Here is a 19,487-nt window from a genome sequence, read left to right on the forward strand (position 1 = left end):
GACCTATAAATTCACTCTTGTCCGTTCGTCCGTTCATCTGTCCGCACTTTTTGCAATAACTACACCTTGGAATTTTTTGAAATTTTGCACAAACATTAAACATGCTATGAGTAAAAAAGTAACAGAATGGATTTTCTGGGAAACCTCTGGTTGCCCTCCTAGTGGTGCCCTTTGGGTTAAAATGGCTAAAATTGACACTTTTGTGCGTATTAAAAAGAATTGATGCCTTGGATTTTTATAAAACTTTCTGAAAAGTTGTAACTAACTGATTTCTATATAATTTTGTTTGTCTGTACTTCGTGATAACTCTTGGGTGTGCCCCAGGGGCTCTTTTAGGGCTAATAAAAACACTCCATTTTTGCGACTATTTTACCATATTTGTCCAAAATTTCCTGTGTATGTCTATTTAGCAGTTTTGCATGGTGCCGAACTCGAATTTAAATATGTTAAGGCCTTGGGGATTTGGGGGGCTAAATGGGGGGGGGTGCAAATGATGAACTTGGTCATTTCTTTTTTTGCATGGTGCAGAACTCAAATTTACATAAGTTAAGGCCTAAAACTGCACCGTTTGTTCATTTTCACCAGGATTTGATATCCCTGGGGACTTTTGGGGCTAAATGTAGTGGGGGGGGGGAATTTTTATGCCTTGTTCACTGTGCACTCACGGGGGACCATGCATGCTCCATTTGTCTTTAATTAAAATTCTACTTGATAATTTCTTTCTAATTTTTGGTGAGGTTACCTATTTTTGCATATCAAAGAGTTTTACTTGAAATGCAATTTTCACTTGTTCACAAGTTTGAAAAAATGCACATAAAGAGGTTATATAAGCTGGAACATTAATATAACAATCAAGATGAGAATAGTAGTCTAGATACATAGCATCATTACTTAGAAGTACAGAATTCAGAGTTTATAGAGATACGAGCACAAATGAAAATCACAGTTCCAAATAACAGGAAAACTCTTTGATATACTTATGTACCAGGCAAAAATAAGTATCCACAATAAAAATTAGGGAAAATTATCAATAGAATTTTAATTAAAAACAAAAATCCGTTTCATCGTATTTTGTTAATCCACCATTGATAACAGCAGGGGAGGGCGGGAGATAAAGCAAGGGGAGATAAGTCAGTCTGTCATTTAACTATGTAATAATGAATGGTGGATCAACAATATACAAAAAACTGATTTTTATCTTTAATTAAAATTTTACCCAAAAATTTTTCCTAATTTTTGGCGAGGATACTTATTTTTGCAATAATACGTTAATGTATCAAAGAGATTTTATTTGGAATGTGACTTTCATTTGTGGCCCATACTATATAAGCACCAAAAAGTATCTTCAGAATTGGTTCCACAGTCAGCAATATCATTTTTCACTTGATAGTGATCAATTAAATGAATATATATGAATCAACACCGTAGATTTTTTTTGTTTGTTTTTTTTTTTTTGACAGAAAGTTTGATTTTGTTGTTGGAATTAGTTTCCCAAATTCTAGCTAGAACTATATACTCACAGGCGAGAACATGTGACGACGGTGCTAGAGAATTAAATGAATTTAAAGCAAGGGTGTTAATTATTTCACCAAACTATTTTTATTGAAACAATTCCCAACATATTTTTTTAATTTTAGACCTAGGTTTTAAATCATCATCATCATCATAAGAATCCAAAGATTCTATTGTTAGCATTGGTTTCACCGATATTTTTCTAGTCAGAATTCTTTTTAGAAAGACATCAGTTACTTAAGGGAGGGACCACGAATGGTTGCCAACATCCTAAGTGAAAGTGATTTTTGTGGAATAAACTGGGCCTGAACTTGGAACACCCAGGTTGTCAGTTCGTGTCATTAACCACTAGATCACTGTCATCTCCCAGGTTTCAAATAAATCCGTATTTACTTGCCTCTTTACTATTGGATAAAAAAAGTTCTCCGCTCCTAGTTTTTTTTTTTGGGGGGGGGGGTAACCTAGGTTAACTACTTACCATATCCACATCCTAATTGGTTGTTGTGGTAAAGTGATTAATGATGCAAAGTCAGGTTGTCAGTCTACATCATTAACTACTTCATCATTACCACCTCTCACTTGGTGATGCATTATTTGTCTTACAATGCAGACTAAAAGAAACAATGAAAAATTGGCATCCCTGGTGAATAGTAAGAGAGAGCCTCTGACACGAATAGGCAGTCACTTGTTTATTACTGATTTTTATCTCAGCAGCTGTGCCTTTTAAAAATCCAAGCTTCCCTTATTTTGTTCTTTAGTCTTCACATTATAGGAGCAATGTTCCTGACAAAGGGGGAGGATTAAGGGTTGAGATCTATCCATCTAATTTGGCCAGTTTTTGAACATGAAGCAGTACTTTTTTTTTAATATTTTAGCTCTTTACATATATTGTGGTTTCATGCTTTGTCTGGAATGATTTCTATAAAAAAAAAAAAAAGGCGTGGCAAAGGAGAGTCTTTGGCGCACATAGACAATCTTTTGTTTGTTACTGATTGTTTATTTCAGCAGCTGTGTTCCTCTAATATTCGACTCTTTCTCAACATTATAGAGATGATGGCAAGGTAATAGTGTCAGAACTATACCATCTGAAACTCTGGTTCCTGACAGGTTTGGCATCAAGCAGTATTAGGACCACAACCCAGCTATCTCCAGAAGGCATCTTCTGGTCATCTCTGCCTTTCCATATAACAAGCAATGACAGATATGGAATCTCAAATCAATGACTTGAAAGTACCAATATTGTTTCCTTTGTATGTTCTTGGCCAAACCTTCTCCGACTTTGCATATAACCACTGAACCTTGCTGCTCTTGGTAACAGTGATAAAACACTGTAATCCTGCAGGTTAACAGATAGCTGCAATCAATGACAAGGACTTTATGCAGATCAGATAATCCTTAGATACAATCTTAATGAGCTCAATGTAGAAGTCCAACTCGCTTAATAAACATTCAATAGCTGTATGCAGCCAGTGATTAAGGTCATAGTTATCAAATACTTTTATATTAATATATACTAGCTGAAGCATTTCTCTATGCTGAGGAAAAAAAATTAAAACTTGAATCAAACTTGGTTGTAACGACAACAATAAAACATATTCCCTAATATGCATTAATTAACAGTGATTATTACTATAAAAATAAATCTACATACATAATATATAAAATTATTTCTTAGCACTGCAAGAAAGTTGGCAAGGCTTTACCCACTCAATTAGTTTGGGAGAAGCTCACGCTCATAAAAAAAGAACCTTCTTTCTCCACTACATCTGCAAGGATCTATGGTGTAGTGGTTAAAGTACTTGGAAAAATCAATTGTAAAAGTGATATTCTCCTGGAGGTTGAAGATTCAATTCTCAGTGTGGCCAACCAAAATATACAATTGCCAATTACTTAGGCCCTCTATCCAATCATGGTTAACAGAACAAAAGCATGCTAACCCCATGAAGTAAATAAAGGTTTCTGTTCGAAATTCCATCCAAATTCCGGAGCTCAACAAGATACACCTGAAGAAGGTCAGATATTACATCAACTGAAACGTTGTGAAAATGACACTCAAGATAAGAACAATAGTCTGAAGAATCCAATAACGAAACCATCGTTTCATTATTCAGATTTAATCTGTCTATGAGCTCATCAGAACTAAGTCTGTATTTAACACTTATATTACACATGCACTGTATCATTCTTATAAAATTTCTTTACATGCAATGGATGTCATCAAATTTTTTAAGAAGTTGGGATTGAGGATGGTTCACTGACTTGTTTGCTTAGTCACATAAATAAAACTGTTTGCAATAATGCTACAAAATATAAAAGAAAAAAAACTTGTAACAAAATTTACCTGAGGTTGCTAAAAAGTTAATGTCGTGGCCAGCAGTTTTTGACATCAATCCATTTTGTCCAAATCCCGACAATCGTGTGTAAATTAGATGAGGATTTTCTAACATCAAATTCTGCGGACCCAAACCAAATTTTTCCATCACACCTAGAAACAAAACAAAAACAGAAGTGAGTCATGAAACTGCATACTCCTCGTCTGATAACATATGAACAAGCCTATATCTTATATGGGCTTTACTTTTCCATACTGTACAAAGTATTTTTAAAGTTATGTCATGGAAACTAGTGTTGAAAGAATTAATCAGAATCAAATCAAGAATCAGAAAAATTGGAACTTTTTGGGGTATCAGAATTGATATCAGAGAAATTTCCGATGCAAAAAACGATTCTTTTGTCTTTTTTATTTGATTTTGTTTAAAGCAAAATCTTTCACTGCTACCAGTAATGATAAACTGATGAATATTTACTGATTTTAAATTAACACTAAAACTAAAATCTATAAGTCATCACCCACAAGTGTATGTTTATGTTTAAGAAAATATTTGCACATTTAACATGCGTTTTTATGGTAATCAGGAATAAATAACAGCTTTATTCTTAAATATTTAGAGATTTATAAAGAATCGGAATTGGGAATTTAAGACGGAATTGGTAATTGTATCAGAATTGGGAAAAATATTGGAATCGTCCCATCACTAATGGAAACGTTGATAACTCAAAAGTTATTCATCTGATTAAGGCTAAAATTTTTTCATAGTGGTTACCGTCATCAAAAAGCATTAGATCCATACATCAAATTTGGAAATATCAAAAGTTGAAATTCTATCATAATCACAACCTTGATCAAGTTTTTTAAGATCAAGTAAAAGTTCATATAAGATGTAGGACTTCATTGGTGGTAATATGGGCCAAGTATGGAGTCTCTACAATGAATACAACTAAGGTTATATGACTTTCAACTTTACCTTAGACCTAGATATCCCAAAATTAAATCAATTTTTAAGTTAGACCATGACCGATTTACAGGGTGGAACGATAAAGTTGGTGCCCTAAAGAAAACAATACTACAGCTTTATTTTAAAACTTTTATTGAAAAAAATCATACCAGGTAACTTCATTATGTAATAGAGCTGACACCTATTCAATGTAACCCATTTCAGCCTCAATCACCACCTCAATACGGGTCCGGGACTGGGAGTATACCTTTTCCACAAATGCCGGCGGGAGCTTGATGAATACTCAGCGATCAGGTTGGCTTTGGTGTTATGGGTCTCTTTGGACTTGTGGGCTAGCACAGAGTCCTGCTGCCACACCCAGGGTCTACCAGTGACCACCTGATTGTACCAGGGGATCATCACACTCTTCAACACATCTAGGTACACTTTGGTATTGACTATCAAGCCAACTTTGAAGATGTGAGGTGGTATGATGCGTCCCTCACTTGAAATCACACCAAAGACCATAACCGTGGCCAGAAACTTTGTTTTCGTCAACCCTGAGCATGTCCCTGTTATTTGTGGCAATCCAAGGATGCATTTAGAGGGTGCTGGCAATAGTATGTAGAGAGTTGAGTAGCAAGATGTCTGTTTACAGTACATTTAAACTTCTGCATGTTAGGAAAGCAGGAAACAAGGGGGAAATTCCAAAGTCTAGCAGTCCAACGGAAGAAATTATTAGAGTAGAATGCTTTCTGCAGTCTAAGGACCTTAATAGTAAAAGGGTAGGATTTTACTACTTGATAGGTTAGTCAGGGTATGTACATCGAGGGGACACAAGTGCTATGAGTTCATCAGAACGCATTTCATTAAAATACTTGTAAAACAGTCACAGGGATGAAACATTGGGCGATGGGACAGGGGTTGGAGTTTGGTTGATAGTATGGAACTTATTAGATTGAAGACTCTTTTTTGAACCCTGTCTAATAGGGAGATACTAGTAGTAGATGCTCCAGCTCAGATGTGGCAACAATATTCCATGCATGGGTGGCTCAGTAAAGGTACAGGATATTCTCAGGAGTGGACAATTTTCTAGCACAGTAGAGGGAGCCCACCTTCTTTGCAGCACGTTTGTCAATGTCTTCAATGCAATTGTTCCAATTCATGTTGCCTGTGAATGTTATATATATATGCTTTATTTCAGCATCTTACACACTTCGGCAAGCGACATATTAATCGTATTCTGCCAGAATCACATTATTCGACACGTTTACATTTATTAGATTTTATTTTACAGAATAAGATGATTAAAATTTCACTGTAGATAGTATTCAAATAGTATTGAGCTTTAGGAGTTTAAAAACCGTGACTTTGCAGACAAAATAACTGAAAATATTCACTCAGTTTATGGACAAGAACGCCTGAATGAAAGAATCTACAGAATATGGTTTAAAACATTCAGAAATGGGAATTATTGATGACTAGAGCATTCAAAGGGAGGGTGCTTGGTCTTGCCCGGTCGTAAAATACACTTAAATATATTTTAAATCATGCAGATTTTGTGTTTGTTATTACAGAGCCAATTCTCTATCAAATATTATATACAAGGTGGGCAGAAATAACAGCTAATAGGTGTCTTTAAAAAAATAATGAAATATAAGATTTTATTGAAAATGAGATAATTTTTTTGTCAATTTATTCCAAAACGTTTGCCATTTTATAAAATCAAGTTTGGAATATGATATATTTCTAATAATATAGGGCAGAGTAATAGCAATTTCAATAACACTTGTTATTTCTGCTCCACCTTGTATATAGTAAAGATTTTAAAAGTTTTTTTAAAAATAATAACTTGGATGCCGTCAGCTAGGATCGAACCCAAAACATTTAGCACTCCAGCCACATTCATTACCATTTGAGCTGTCGACAAATAGATAAGAAAGATTTGAAATTAAACCACTTCAAGCTATGAATGAATTTACGCATGCACAAAAGTAATAGAAATGTGCTATCAAGTTGAAATGAACATTTTGCATTTTAACTTGCTGACATGTTTCTGTACACATTATTCATCCATCCAAACAAAGATTTTATTTGTTATAAACCATCTTTGGTGTATGATTACTATTTCCTGTTAATTTTAGTGCTATGCGACCAGTAGTTTAAGACTTTATTGGTTAAATATTTTCCCACAGACACTCACACATACATACATCTAATGTTTTATTTATATAGATTACCTGGTCTAAAAGGGTCAATCAGTACATCAAACTTTGTGCACATTCTTTTTACAATTCCTGCACTTTGTGGGTGCTTCAAATCCATTTTGATAGACTGCTTCCCACGACAAAGTACATCATTAACAAAACCAGCATTCATCTGAAAAGCAAAAATATAACCTTGTATAATTATCTGTGCTTTTTAATGGGTGATGCATGATATATAGCATCAATTACTTTTTTAATGGGTCAAGTCTAACATACAATGCATGACATTTTGATGGGTTGTTTTTTTGGTTGCAGAAATATTACTTTTCCTTTTAAGAAAATGGAGAATTAAAAATCAGTTGCTTAATGTTTAATCAACAATCGTTTAAATATTTAAAGAAAAAAATATTATTTTTAAGAATTCAATCACAGAAAAAGAATAATTTAAATTTCAGTCAGCAGTACAAAAATAATTAACATCGAAAGTGAGGACTGAAAAATAAAAACAATTAAATCTCAAATCTTCCCAATCTTCAACTTTGGAACTAAAATGTCAAAGAATAGCATAAAAGATGAAGAAAAAAAAATCTCTTCATTTGCTATGAAAATATGCATTAAATATTATTATATTACTATTTGTACATTTGACAATAATGATTATGATATAATTTTAAATAGTAAGTATGCACACACATACATAAATAATGTGTGTGTGGGGGGGGTATATATGTATATATATAAATGTAATTCTTGGTGTGTGTGTGTGTGTGGACTATATATCTTCCTATTCTGGGTTGAATAATCTGGTAAGTAAGGTTACTAGTGACCGTTAGTCATAACACTTGTACCTCCCCGACGTAACTACCCCCGCCAAACCCGACAAGCTACTAAGTCTCATCCCTTTACAGTAGAGATCCCTAGGTGCAAGAAAGCCTTTTACTCCAATAGTTTTTTTCCCCAGAACTTCGGGTCTTTGGAACTCCCTTGCGGGATTCTGCTTTCCCAACTGTACTGATATGCAGAAGTTCAAGTGTAATGTTAACAAACATCTTTCTACTCATCTCCCTTCATAATGACCCTGCTAATTAAGTCCCTGATAGTAGCCCCCTGCTTCAAAGTGGCACTGTACCTTGTTTGGGGTGAAAAGTGAATAAAAAATTAAAAAAAAAAAAAAAAAAAATCCCTCTCTGATGTTGAAAATGCTTAATATAAGCATTTAGATTTCACTCACTGAAAAGCTGTGCTACAGCAAAGCAATCTGCCTGGATTATATAAATATATCATAGGCTTAAAGAATATAGATAGACTAGCAGGGAACCCGACGTTGCCCGGGATACGAATATTTCACACTCCTATATATTTATTGTCGTCAAAATCCATGAAATCACCAGAGAGGAAGCTTCACATGCCTCCATGCAGTAACTTAGTCCAAAATATATGCTATTCTACATTGCAATCTAGAGAACCTACTGTTTCTTTTATAAAATTATTCTTTCCAGTTAACAAAAAAAAAAAAACATTAAGAAATTTACGTGCAGGGTTTGAACCTACAGATCACATCATGCAAAAAAAAAGTTGCATTTATATAACTGTAGAGATAGAGATTCTTTACATAGGGATTTATCAAGATATATGAAGCTCAACATTTGAGGGTGAAGCATAACATAAAATGAAATTTAAGACCAAATGAATATAGGTATATATGCATTTATTTGGCAGTTCAATAAGAAAAAACAAATATGAGCATTTATAACCGTTCTATTCTATACAATGTTTTTTCCTAAATTCATATATACCTATATTATTTTATTTTGTTTTAAATTTCAATTCATGGCAGTTAAGTAACACATTTCATAACTTACTACATAGCTCTACTCATGTATTGAGCACTATTTAAGTAAATAATTAAAATTGATGCATAATATATCTCCTAATATTATAAGTGGATACATGAAATAAATAAATAACTGTTTCAAAATCTTCTCTGTTAATGGCCTAATCTATTTGGGGATGGCTTGAAATATTTAAATATTTTTTCACTCCTTACTTATTTTCCCATGTCTTCACTGTTGGAATGGTCTGAAGAGGTGAATAAAGCTGTAGTCGAAACATATTTAGCCAAACTATTTATATAAGATTTATACTAAAATATACCTTTATTTGATATTGAGCACTACTACATAAAAACAATAAGTTTATCAGATTAAATCCTATGAAAAAATCCTTTGTTAACTTTGAAAAGTATATAAAAAAATAATTTGTAAATTAATTTTTAGTCCTTCATTAAAAAATTATTTTGTCAGTAAATCATTTAATTTCCTGCAAATGTTGAATCAACTTGCTTTCTCAAACTCACAATAGTCTAAAGTTTTCAGGGATTATCAGTTGTTTACCATGAAACACTGTTTCAGAGATTTAAAAACAAAACAGTATGTTAAATCATGGCTCCCCACCAGTGTTGATCAAACACCATCTCTCTTAAACAAAAGAACAAAAAATGTTTCCAATATTTGATCCATTGTTTTTTTTGCTCCAGATTACTTAGGGAAAATTTTCCTTACACACACACATTATATATATATATATATATATATATATATATATATATATATATATATATATATATATATATATATAATGTGTATGTGTGCATATGTGTGTCTTTCAACCTTAAAACTACCAAAGATGTTACAGTTCTGAATTTTTGAGATGAGGGCTGATTGTTTATATTACTTGTTTTCATTGGACTATTGTTCTCATCTTGAGTGTTATTTGGGAAATGTTTCGGTCGGTGTAACCTACAACCTTGGAACTAAAGATATTTTAAAATAATATCTTTAGCACATTACTTGTTTTGATCAGACTATTGTTTTCATCTTGAGTGTTATTTGTGCAACGTTTAGGTCAGTGTAGCCTTCAACCTTTGTCAGGCATGTTGGTCGTTACCTTGGAAAAGAAAGGAGAAAAGTTACTAGCTCCGTAGATGGTTTCGTATTCTTGGAATTGTTTTTTTTTGTTTTTTGGCTATGTGGTTTTGTATGTGTGAGAAAAAAATACAACCACTCTTTAAAATTTCAATAATAAAATGGAGATAATCCCCCTGTCGAACTTTATTAGAGTTGCCTCCTCTTTGTCAACCACATTTTTTTTCTTACACATACAAAACCACTCTGTTCTTTTCTAAGTAAAGCTAGTCAGGGTCCTTTTTCCCCTACTTCTGTCCAAAATGATTTACATTAAATATTTTCCAGATGTTAATGAGTGACAGCAGGAAGATTTCTGTTTATGGGGAAAAACTCCTACCTCCTTTTATAGTAATAAACAAAAATAAAATATTAATCAAGATTAATTATGCAGTCAATAAAACTGATTCAAAATAAAATATTTTTTTAAAACCTGGGCCCAATATTCCACAGAAATAATTGGCTAAACAGAATTGCATATTGAGTTTATATGTGCAAGTTTATAATGCACAAAAATGCCACAATACTTTAATTTTTTTATTTTATAACATAAACTGGGAACAAAGTGTAGTATCTGTTTTAATGTTACACATAATCTATTCTGTTCTCAGTCAATCAGTAAAGTCCTTTTAGACTGGGGCAATTTTATAATATAGCATGGACGCACATATGCAAATGAATGTAAAATAACATCACCGGTAAAGAAAAAGAAAAACTTGAAAAAGAGATCATGTTAAAGACAGGAATAATGTTCAAGATCACGTTCCAGACATGGGTGTTGTTACGGACGTAAAAATGAGGAAATAAATGTTGTTGTTACAAATAAAAAAGGAGTTGAAGTTCTTTTCTATTCTTTGTCTACTTTGCGACTGAGGCGACAATGTGTTGGTTCCTGGAAAAACGTTACAATTTTTATTTTTGTTCCAATCTAGAATGCCCTTTTTTAAGGAGCTGAAATTTTCCCACATTAAAAAACAGCCTTGTGTCTAACTTTGCCCTCGTGGGGAGGCAAGTAAATAGGGATTCAACAGTAATAATGCTGAAATTAATTTTTTTATCTTTGAGAAATTTGATGTCATTGCAGTTAAATCACCATTAAAATAAGATATGTCTTTAAGAGTAGAAAATTTGCTGCTACTTACCCGATCAATTCGTACCACTCTGGCCCCAAAATCAGCCAAGATAAGACCACAGAAAGGTGCAGGAGCCAGTCCAGCAAATTCTAACACGTTGATTCCCTTGAGAGCCATTGATCTGAAAGAAAACAAGTTCACAATTTTAATATATTTTGAAGAGAAAATGTATGATCCAATGTGTTTAAAGATTTGAATCAAGCATGGATCAGTGACACCCCTCCCCATTGACCTTCCTGATTTTCATAAACGATCTTCCAAATCGTATCTTGAGATTATTTATTGATATCTATACAATCTATAATAGAATCTGTGTTTTATCTGTCCCTAAACCTGTCCTAAAACGTATATATTATTATAGAGTTCATATTCTATCAATTTTTATATTTTATAAAGTGACGATTTCAAAAGTAAATATATATATATATATATATATATATATAAAACTTGAGTTCCTTCAGCTATAATCAAGACTGAAACCAAAACTTATGAAGAATTCTTGGTAAAATTATTTATTATAAGAAATGGAAGTCCATGGCAAATGACAGTCACTCAGATGTAAGCATGACACACAAAATAAATAACACACACGCTATCTTATTAATATATAGATTATTAATCCTCATCAAAAAAATTCCATAATAAGATATACTGACATATAAAGTTGTATGATTTTAAAAGTTACACCTTAATAGCATTTAAGCTGACACATCAAAATTTGATTCTGACCAGCCAATTTTCATATTTTATCCTTGTACCATGTTAGTCGGACTATGATAATAGTTTTGTTATTTAAAAACAATAGTTTAATTAAAATTAAGCAATCCTTTATGAGAGATCTATTTTCTCTTTCTGACCTTGTAATCATCATAGCTACAATGTACTGCAATAAACTGGAGACCAACTGGAATTATATTACATTATATATTGCCTGCTAAATAACTCACTGTATTCTTGTTTCAGTTAAATAAATATATTATTGTAGAGAAAACATTGGTGTTTTCCTTTGAACTAATAATATCCATTTTCTTGTTCAAGTTAGATACATTCAGACATGCCTGATGCAACAAAATGATCATTTCCTCTCACAATACTCCCAACAGACACCACCGTCAATCAAACAATTTTTTTGTTTGTTTCTTTTCCTTAAGAATTTTCTTTTTTTTTTTTTTGTAATGTGTCAACCAAGTTATTTGGGGTAATTTACAAAAATGGATCAAAGATAAGTTTGTTTTTAAGAAATGAAAAAATTAGAATAAACAAAAGTATCAAAAGAAGTAAATATCACAACATTTAAAAAGTATTACCTTTGTTTGATCGTCAGAAATCAAAAGCAAATGTTTCTCTTCAATCAAGCTCTTGACCTACTTTCTAAAGCGATAAGAAAAAAACGAACTTTTAACAAAGATTACACTTACCATCTCTACAAACAGAGTTACAAAATCAACTTCACAATGTACTAACGGATGATTTCTTCTATTATTTACAGCTTCCTTTCTTATAGAAAGGACATTTCGCTACCCTATCATTATTTCCATGTAACGTGCTCAACTGAGCTCCAATTACTGATTTTTCCTTGCTACACATTCACAGCAAAAACCTGCCTTTATGCCACAATTGAAAAGAACTTCCTTTCTTTCTCCATGTTGCAGAGGGTTGAAAGGTGTGACAGTGCCAATCGACTGTACAACTAATAAAGTAAACCCAAGGCGAAGAAAGTGACATAAAGAAGAATGACAAACACAAATGTTTGGTTAAAGACAATGTGTATCATGTTTATTGTTTACCAAGAAAAAGGTAAAATGTATGGCAATGTATATCAGAATCAGCCAGAGCAAGAATAGGCATCTTGCGGTGTTGAAAGTATTATGTCTATAAAGTGGGATGACATGCCTCAGATTGGTCCAAGTCATATAGACAGGATCTGATGCTGAGACTGGTAACCAGACGTCAGTGGGCACTGGAACTGGGAGCAGGACAACAGTGGGCACTGGAACTGGGAGCAGGACAACAGTGGGCACTGGAACTGGGAGCAGGAAGACAGTGGGCACTGGAACTGGGAGCAGGACGACAGTGGGCACTGGAACTGGGAGCAGGACATCAGTGGGCACTGGAACTGGGAGCAGGACAACAGTGGGCACTGGAACTGGGAGCAGGACAACAGTGGGCACTGGAACTGGGAGCAGGACAACAGTGGGCACTGGAACTGGGAGCAGGACAACAGTGGGCACTGGAACTGGGAGCAGGACAACAGTGGGCACTGGAACTGGGAGCAGGACAACAGTGGGCACTGGAACTGGGAGCAGGACATCAGTGGGCACTGGAACTGGGAGCAGGACAACAGTGGGCACTGGAACTGGCAGTGCTGCTGGAATGAGCTGGAGTCGCTGCAGAAGTAAGCTGGATGTGCTTGAAGTTGCAGCAATGAGCAGAAAGCTGCAGGAGTAAGCTGGTTTCCATGGCGACTGGATTCATCTCAACTTGACGAGCATCAAGTTGAGATGGAAGTGCTCCTAACTTCTGGCTGAACTCAAGGATTTGCTGTAAAAGCTGCTGACTTTATGGAGAGCTGTTTGTGTTACAGGCTCCACAGCTAGTGATGGTGTCGCTAAACAACAAATGACTATCATTCATTTCAGGTTGGATTTCTTACTGGCAAAAATATATGTGGTGTTTATTGCCAGTATTTAGTTAAATCTCTGTCTAAAAATAAAAAGGTAGTTATTTTGTTTCATCGCGAAAAATTTGAGTTATGTGTTTTTTCTTTGTTGTTAAAAAAAAAAGGTTGTTGCTATTTTTAGCACGTGTGGTCGTGGCATATTTCCGGGAGTGTCATGTTTCAGCTGATGGCATGCTTTTGTTTACATATGTGGCAATGGTCAGCAGGCACTCCGTAACATTCAGCATGAGGCAGAATGTCCATGAACAGAAACAAACTACTGTGGGACTGCTTCCCTCCAAACTATAATGTGGCCATCTTCAAATTTGATACCAACAAATACTTGATCATAAATTAAATATTTATTATATTTAACAAGAACTCGTCTCTATACCACCACTGCAAAGAATATTGCTTTTTTCCTACCGTGTGTCTAACATCAGACAAAATTTCTATGAATAGTTTTTTTTCAAAAAATTTCTCATCTATAGAACACGTTGCCACAAGATTATTTCCCTGGGGACTACAATATGGTCTTCTTCAAATCTAATGTTAATAAACACTTGTCAAAACCGTCTTCATTAGCTATCAAATTTTATTCATTCCATTTAGTAGTTCCAATCCTCTCATAATATGCATCAGTAAATCGACAATCCATCCATTTCATTAACATTTATCCTCAAGTGGTTTTTGGCCTGTACAAACAGTAACTCATTAGTAAGAAAAATAACTTTCTAGTAGAAATTATGGTTAACGTTTTCAAAGGGAGTAACATCACATGAAACATAAAATATAATCTGATGATTCATTTGGCTCTTATTTGATTTGAACCCAAAACAATAAATGTTAAGGGGTCATAATTGGTGTCAAAGTTTTTTAAAAATTGACCTCTGCGGTCTCTACCAAATTACTCGGCCAATTTTTGGTCTAAACATTCGAAATTTTACATAAAGTGTATTCAAACATAGGGCAAGCTCTTTAATCATTTTTTTACTGAAAATTTGGCTTTCAAGGGGTCAAAGTTGATAAGATTTTACCTTTGTGGTTTCTAGCAAACTATTAAGCCAATTTTGGATCTAAACATTTGAAATTTTACATAAAAGGTATTCAGACATGCAGCAAGCTTTTTAATCAGTTTTTGAGCGAAAATTTAGCTGGCAAAAGGTCAAAGTTTACAGAGTTGACCTTTGCAGACTCTACTAAACTCCTCTGCCAATTCTGGTTCTAAACACTTGGAATTTTAGATGTAAGTTACTTGGACATGAGTCAAACATTTTAATTTAATTTGAGCCATTACAAGTGCGGACTTTCTTTTTGCCGGCACTATATATATATACATATGCACATAAAGTTATGAACAGAACATAGGGCCCGAGCAAAGCCGGGCTGAACTGCTAGTGTTATAAAGAAAGAAATCACTTACACACAGGGAAAGCCATGGCACTATTGTAACATATTGCGAATTGCAAATGCAAATGCATGCAAGATGACGTTTCCAATAAAGAAAAAAAAAGACCATAAAAAAGAGAGAGTTGAAGTTCTTTTCTATTCTTTGTCCACTTTGCAACTAATGCATACAATGTGTGTTGGCTCTGTGTACAACGTTACACTATTACTGCTACTACTATTACTGCTACTACTATTACTGCTACTACTATTACTGCTACTGACAACAAAATGGATTACTATTTTTGAAGACCAGATGTAAAAATAAGTACATCTGGTTGCTTGTGAGGCAACCAGCCAAAGATATTTCTTACAGTCAGAAGGCAAAGACTCATCAATGTTTCTGCATCATAATTAGATATACATATATAAAAAAATGCATTTTAAGTAATTACACGTTATGTTGAAATTAGAAAAAAATTACAAAAATTACAAAAAATGACTGAGCAGAAAAATAATGACAAGAAAAACTAAAATTTATCAAATGATGCAATTTTAGTTTAGTCTCAGACCCCAAAATCAACAGAGATTAGACCATTCTTGTAATCATCCAGTTTCTATTGATTTTGCAGTAGGAGCTAAGTTTCGTGCAGTTCTAGGAGGTCCACCCTCCTCGGCTTTGCCTTTTCTCTTTGAGAAGGGGTTAGTTTATTGCTAATCGCCTGACGCGCTCTCACCAGAAAATGCTGATGGGCCTGCCCAGGCACTTTTTGCAGGTCATAGTGCCCCCTCTTCCAGGGCGCTGACTTCTCAATCCCACTTTCCAACCCTGGTGTCAGAATTCTTGCAGTAGCAGAGAACTGAATACCCATCAGCCCCCCCACACACACACACCAAATTCAATCAGTAATTTATTTGTCATTGTTTGCTCGAGACTGATAACAATGAAAAGTCCAGTATTTTGTTGTATTTGTTGGTTGGTATCAGTTCTTTCTTTGCAAGCCACCATAGGACCAGGTTGTACATACAACGCCAAACAGTCACCAATCTAGATACAAAGGATAATCAAAAAAGATAGCCAATATTATTTTAAATATATACCTCAACAGAGATTAGAACATTCCTATAATGATCCAGTTCCTGTTGATTTTGCAATAGGAGTAAAGTTATGTACAGTTCTAGGATTTCCATCCTCCCAGGCCTTGCTTTCTCTCTTTGAGAATGGGTTAGTTTATTCCTAATCGCCTGAGGCGCCCTTGCCAGGAATGCTGATGGGGCTGCCCAAAAACTCCCTCAGAGGCGCTAGACAAAATACTGTTAGAAATTCGCTCAATATATGTTACCGTGCCATAAGTTGACATATTCGGTGTTTTTTTTTTAAATGGTATTTTGTTTAGTTTATTATTTATAACACCTTTTCCCAAACTTACCATGTTAAGGAGAGTGTCGGGCGCCATTTTGAATTTTCGAATACATCGGTAAACACTGCATGTTTTTTGGAGCTGAATGAACATGTTACATTGAATAAAAACACAAAAAAATGTATCCAGTTTGGTAGAAAAGTAACTTATCTTGCCTTTGATAATATTTATTTGTTATGCATTTGTTTTTTGACAACTTTTTCGAATCTATGTGTACAGTAATACAAACCCAAAATAACATTTACCGTGATATTATTATTTATTTTAACTAAAACAATGCAACCCGGTCTCGTCGTTGTCTAATGGCGAAACATTTTTAGGCCTATGTAAGAATTTTACCTTACACCGGTTTTAACTCGCACCGGGACGGTTCTTCTTCCATTATGCTTTATAATAATAGTAAATTATGTACGCTTTGTTCTTCCATACAACGAAATCTTCTCCCAGGATAACCGGAAATAAACAATAAACCTTGATTCTTAAATTAAACTCCATTTGAATAATCCGCTGTAAAAAATGTGGGGACAAAAAAAAAAAAAATATTTTTCTGTGTACGTGTTTTTTGTTTTTTGTTTTTGACAAGTTTGTTTTCATTTTGTGTGGCTGACTTTCAGTTGCTGAAAGTAAAGCCGATATCTCACGTCACCAGCCAGCAGACCTGCAAAAAAGCATCATGTAACATGATTGTATGAAAATTAAAAATAAAATAATTTAAAAAATGTAGAATACCTTTGTAAAATGTAATCTGGTCTCCAAAAAAGAGTCAAATGATACGGAAGAAAAAGGAGAGGATTTTAAAAAAAAAATTTTTTTTATCAAAGTTCATATGTTGTTGTTTGTTATCTCGCAATCAAATTTTATCTGTAAACGAAATTTTTAAACCAAAACAACGAACATATATGATTGTTTCTTAAAAATATTTCTCCACCATTTTTACGAAGTACAAAAAAGTTGAGAGCAATAATTATTAGTTTGAGTCGCCATCTTGAAAGTCAAAGTACAAATGTTAAAATTATTTTATTTTATTCTAACAAACTATATCTCCAGACCATTATATACAAGTCTTTTTAGTTTCATTTTCGTATTATTTATTAAATAATTATTAAAGTTATTTCTTAAAATAATTATTCATGCTTAAAAATCATGTTTTCGTTAAAATAAAATTAAATTGATTGCAAATATTAATTTGGTATTTCTTTTTCTTTTTTTTTTTTTTTTACTTTCTTTTCAGCATCCGCCATTAAATTGACGACTGTAAAGTTTTCGAGTATGCTGAAAATGAAAATCACATCTAACTTTGAGGCAGATATTAAGACTTATTATCCAATATAATCCATTATTTTTTTTTTTACCAGAGGCCATTCCCCCCCCCATTGAAAATACTACTGCGCATACGTGTTAGAAAACATTCTCCTCCCCCCCATGTTAAGAATGGCGAGCGCCACAGCGCCACTGATATTTATTAAGTAATATATTGGAAAAAAGTGTCTTAATATCCAGAAATCTGTGCCAAATTTAAATGTGGTACAGTAGGAACTTCCACAGCTTTATGTAAACGTCAGCGTTTTGCACAATAGCAGCAACGTCATCATTTCGTGTGTTTACTATTTTCTGTGTCAATTTCTATAGATAAGCATTGGCGCTATAATGGTTAATGGAAGTAACTTTTTTTGTTGTTGCTATCGGGTTTTCATATTTACATTATAAAACAAATAGATTTTTATTAACGAACTACACAGACGAGAGATAATAATATAAAATTATTTAAACGTCTTCCATTAACACTTTTTTTTTTTTACATAGACATCACCACATTATCAAGGCCAAGAGGCCACTCGAGGATAAGGGTTAAAGAGTATACAGTAGAAATTGGACAATATAGTAATCGTTAGTAATGGAAATTCGGTAAATTTGTTAACAAGTGGGACGGCTCATCAAGAACTTGTTTACGTTAGACTTGAAGACAACCATATTGTAGTCAGCCGGAAAGCAGGAAAACAAAAGACAATTGCACAGGTGTGCAGTTCTAAGAAAGAAGCTTTTTTCATGGAATCTACGTTTAGGTTTAGGCACAGATAAAGAGTGGGGGGAATTATTGATAGTGTTTTCAGCTAGACGAGTGTTTCTTGTGAAAGTTTGGTGAGGGGGGACCATAGATTGAAGTTCAGTCGAGCACTTGCCATGAAAATAACGATACAGCAGAGACAAACTCGCAACATCTCTTCTGTGAGAAAGAGGTTGCAGGGAAGAGAAAAGGATACCTTCTACAAGGCTACAAAGTCTATTTTGAAACCTATCAAGGCAGGACAAGTCCTTTCTAGCAGCTCCTGCCCAGATGTGGCAACAGTATTCCATCCTTGGACGTACCTGGCTCTTATATAGATAGAGAATTGCATCAGCAGTGAGATATCTACTGGATCGATAGAAGGATCTCACCATTTTTCCAGCGGCCTTGGCAACAGATTTGATGTACCTGTTCCATTTAAGATCAGGAGTAAAGGTCAAGCCCAGAAGCTTGTCAAAACTTGAGGCCTCCTGAAGACGAGAGCCATTCATTTCAACTGATGCCAGATGGGGATCAGAACGTTGATGATGTAAAGAGAGAAGCTTGGTTTTAGATGCATTAAAAGTAGCCAACCACTCCTTTCCCCATTGTACCACGTGCTCAAGATCAGAGGAGAGAGAATCAGAGAGAACTTAGTCATTTAGAAACTTAGATGTGCTACCATAGATGGTAGTGTCATCAGCATAAATGTCTACAAATGATGTAAGGATGTGATTTGGAAGATCATTAATGTAGATCAGGAAAAAATTGGGGCTAGGATAGACCCCTGAGGAACTCCAGCATTACTACTGTGAGCTTCCGATTTTTGTCCATCAACTACTACTCTTATGAATCTGTCAGAAAGAAATGATTTAATAATTGAGAAG

At 34.1% G+C, this 19,487-nt stretch overlaps 1 protein-coding gene across 2 annotated transcripts in view; it reads right to left on the reverse strand.

Annotated features, from left to right (window-relative positions):
* The window catches only part of LOC145268226 (alpha-methylacyl-CoA racemase-like), a 48,622-nt gene extending 30,734 nt beyond the window's left edge, over positions 1–17,888 (reverse strand). Inside the window, exons 1-4 of one of the 2 annotated variants that reach the window (XM_080123538.1) lie at positions 17,286–17,888; positions 11,100–11,211; positions 7,028–7,166; positions 3,854–3,997 (exon numbers count right to left, since the gene is read on the reverse strand). In XM_080123538.1, coding sequence (XP_079979664.1) covers positions 3,854–3,997; positions 7,028–7,166; positions 11,100–11,207 — 391 coding nt within the window. In that variant the 5' untranslated portion in view covers positions 11,208–11,211; positions 17,286–17,888. Of the gene's footprint in view, positions 1–3,853; positions 3,998–7,027; positions 7,167–11,099; positions 11,212–15,172; positions 15,288–17,285 lie in introns of those variants that run through there. The other variant, XM_080123547.1, reaches the window with a different exon arrangement.
* Between the last annotated feature and the right edge of the window lie 1,599 nt (positions 17,889–19,487).

The sequence above is a fragment of the Euprymna scolopes genome, chromosome 4 (assembly GCF_053919585.1).
Source record: "Euprymna scolopes isolate OS-2025 chromosome 4, ASM5391958v1, whole genome shotgun sequence".
NCBI lineage: Eukaryota > Metazoa > Mollusca > Cephalopoda > Sepiida > Sepiolidae > Euprymna > Euprymna scolopes.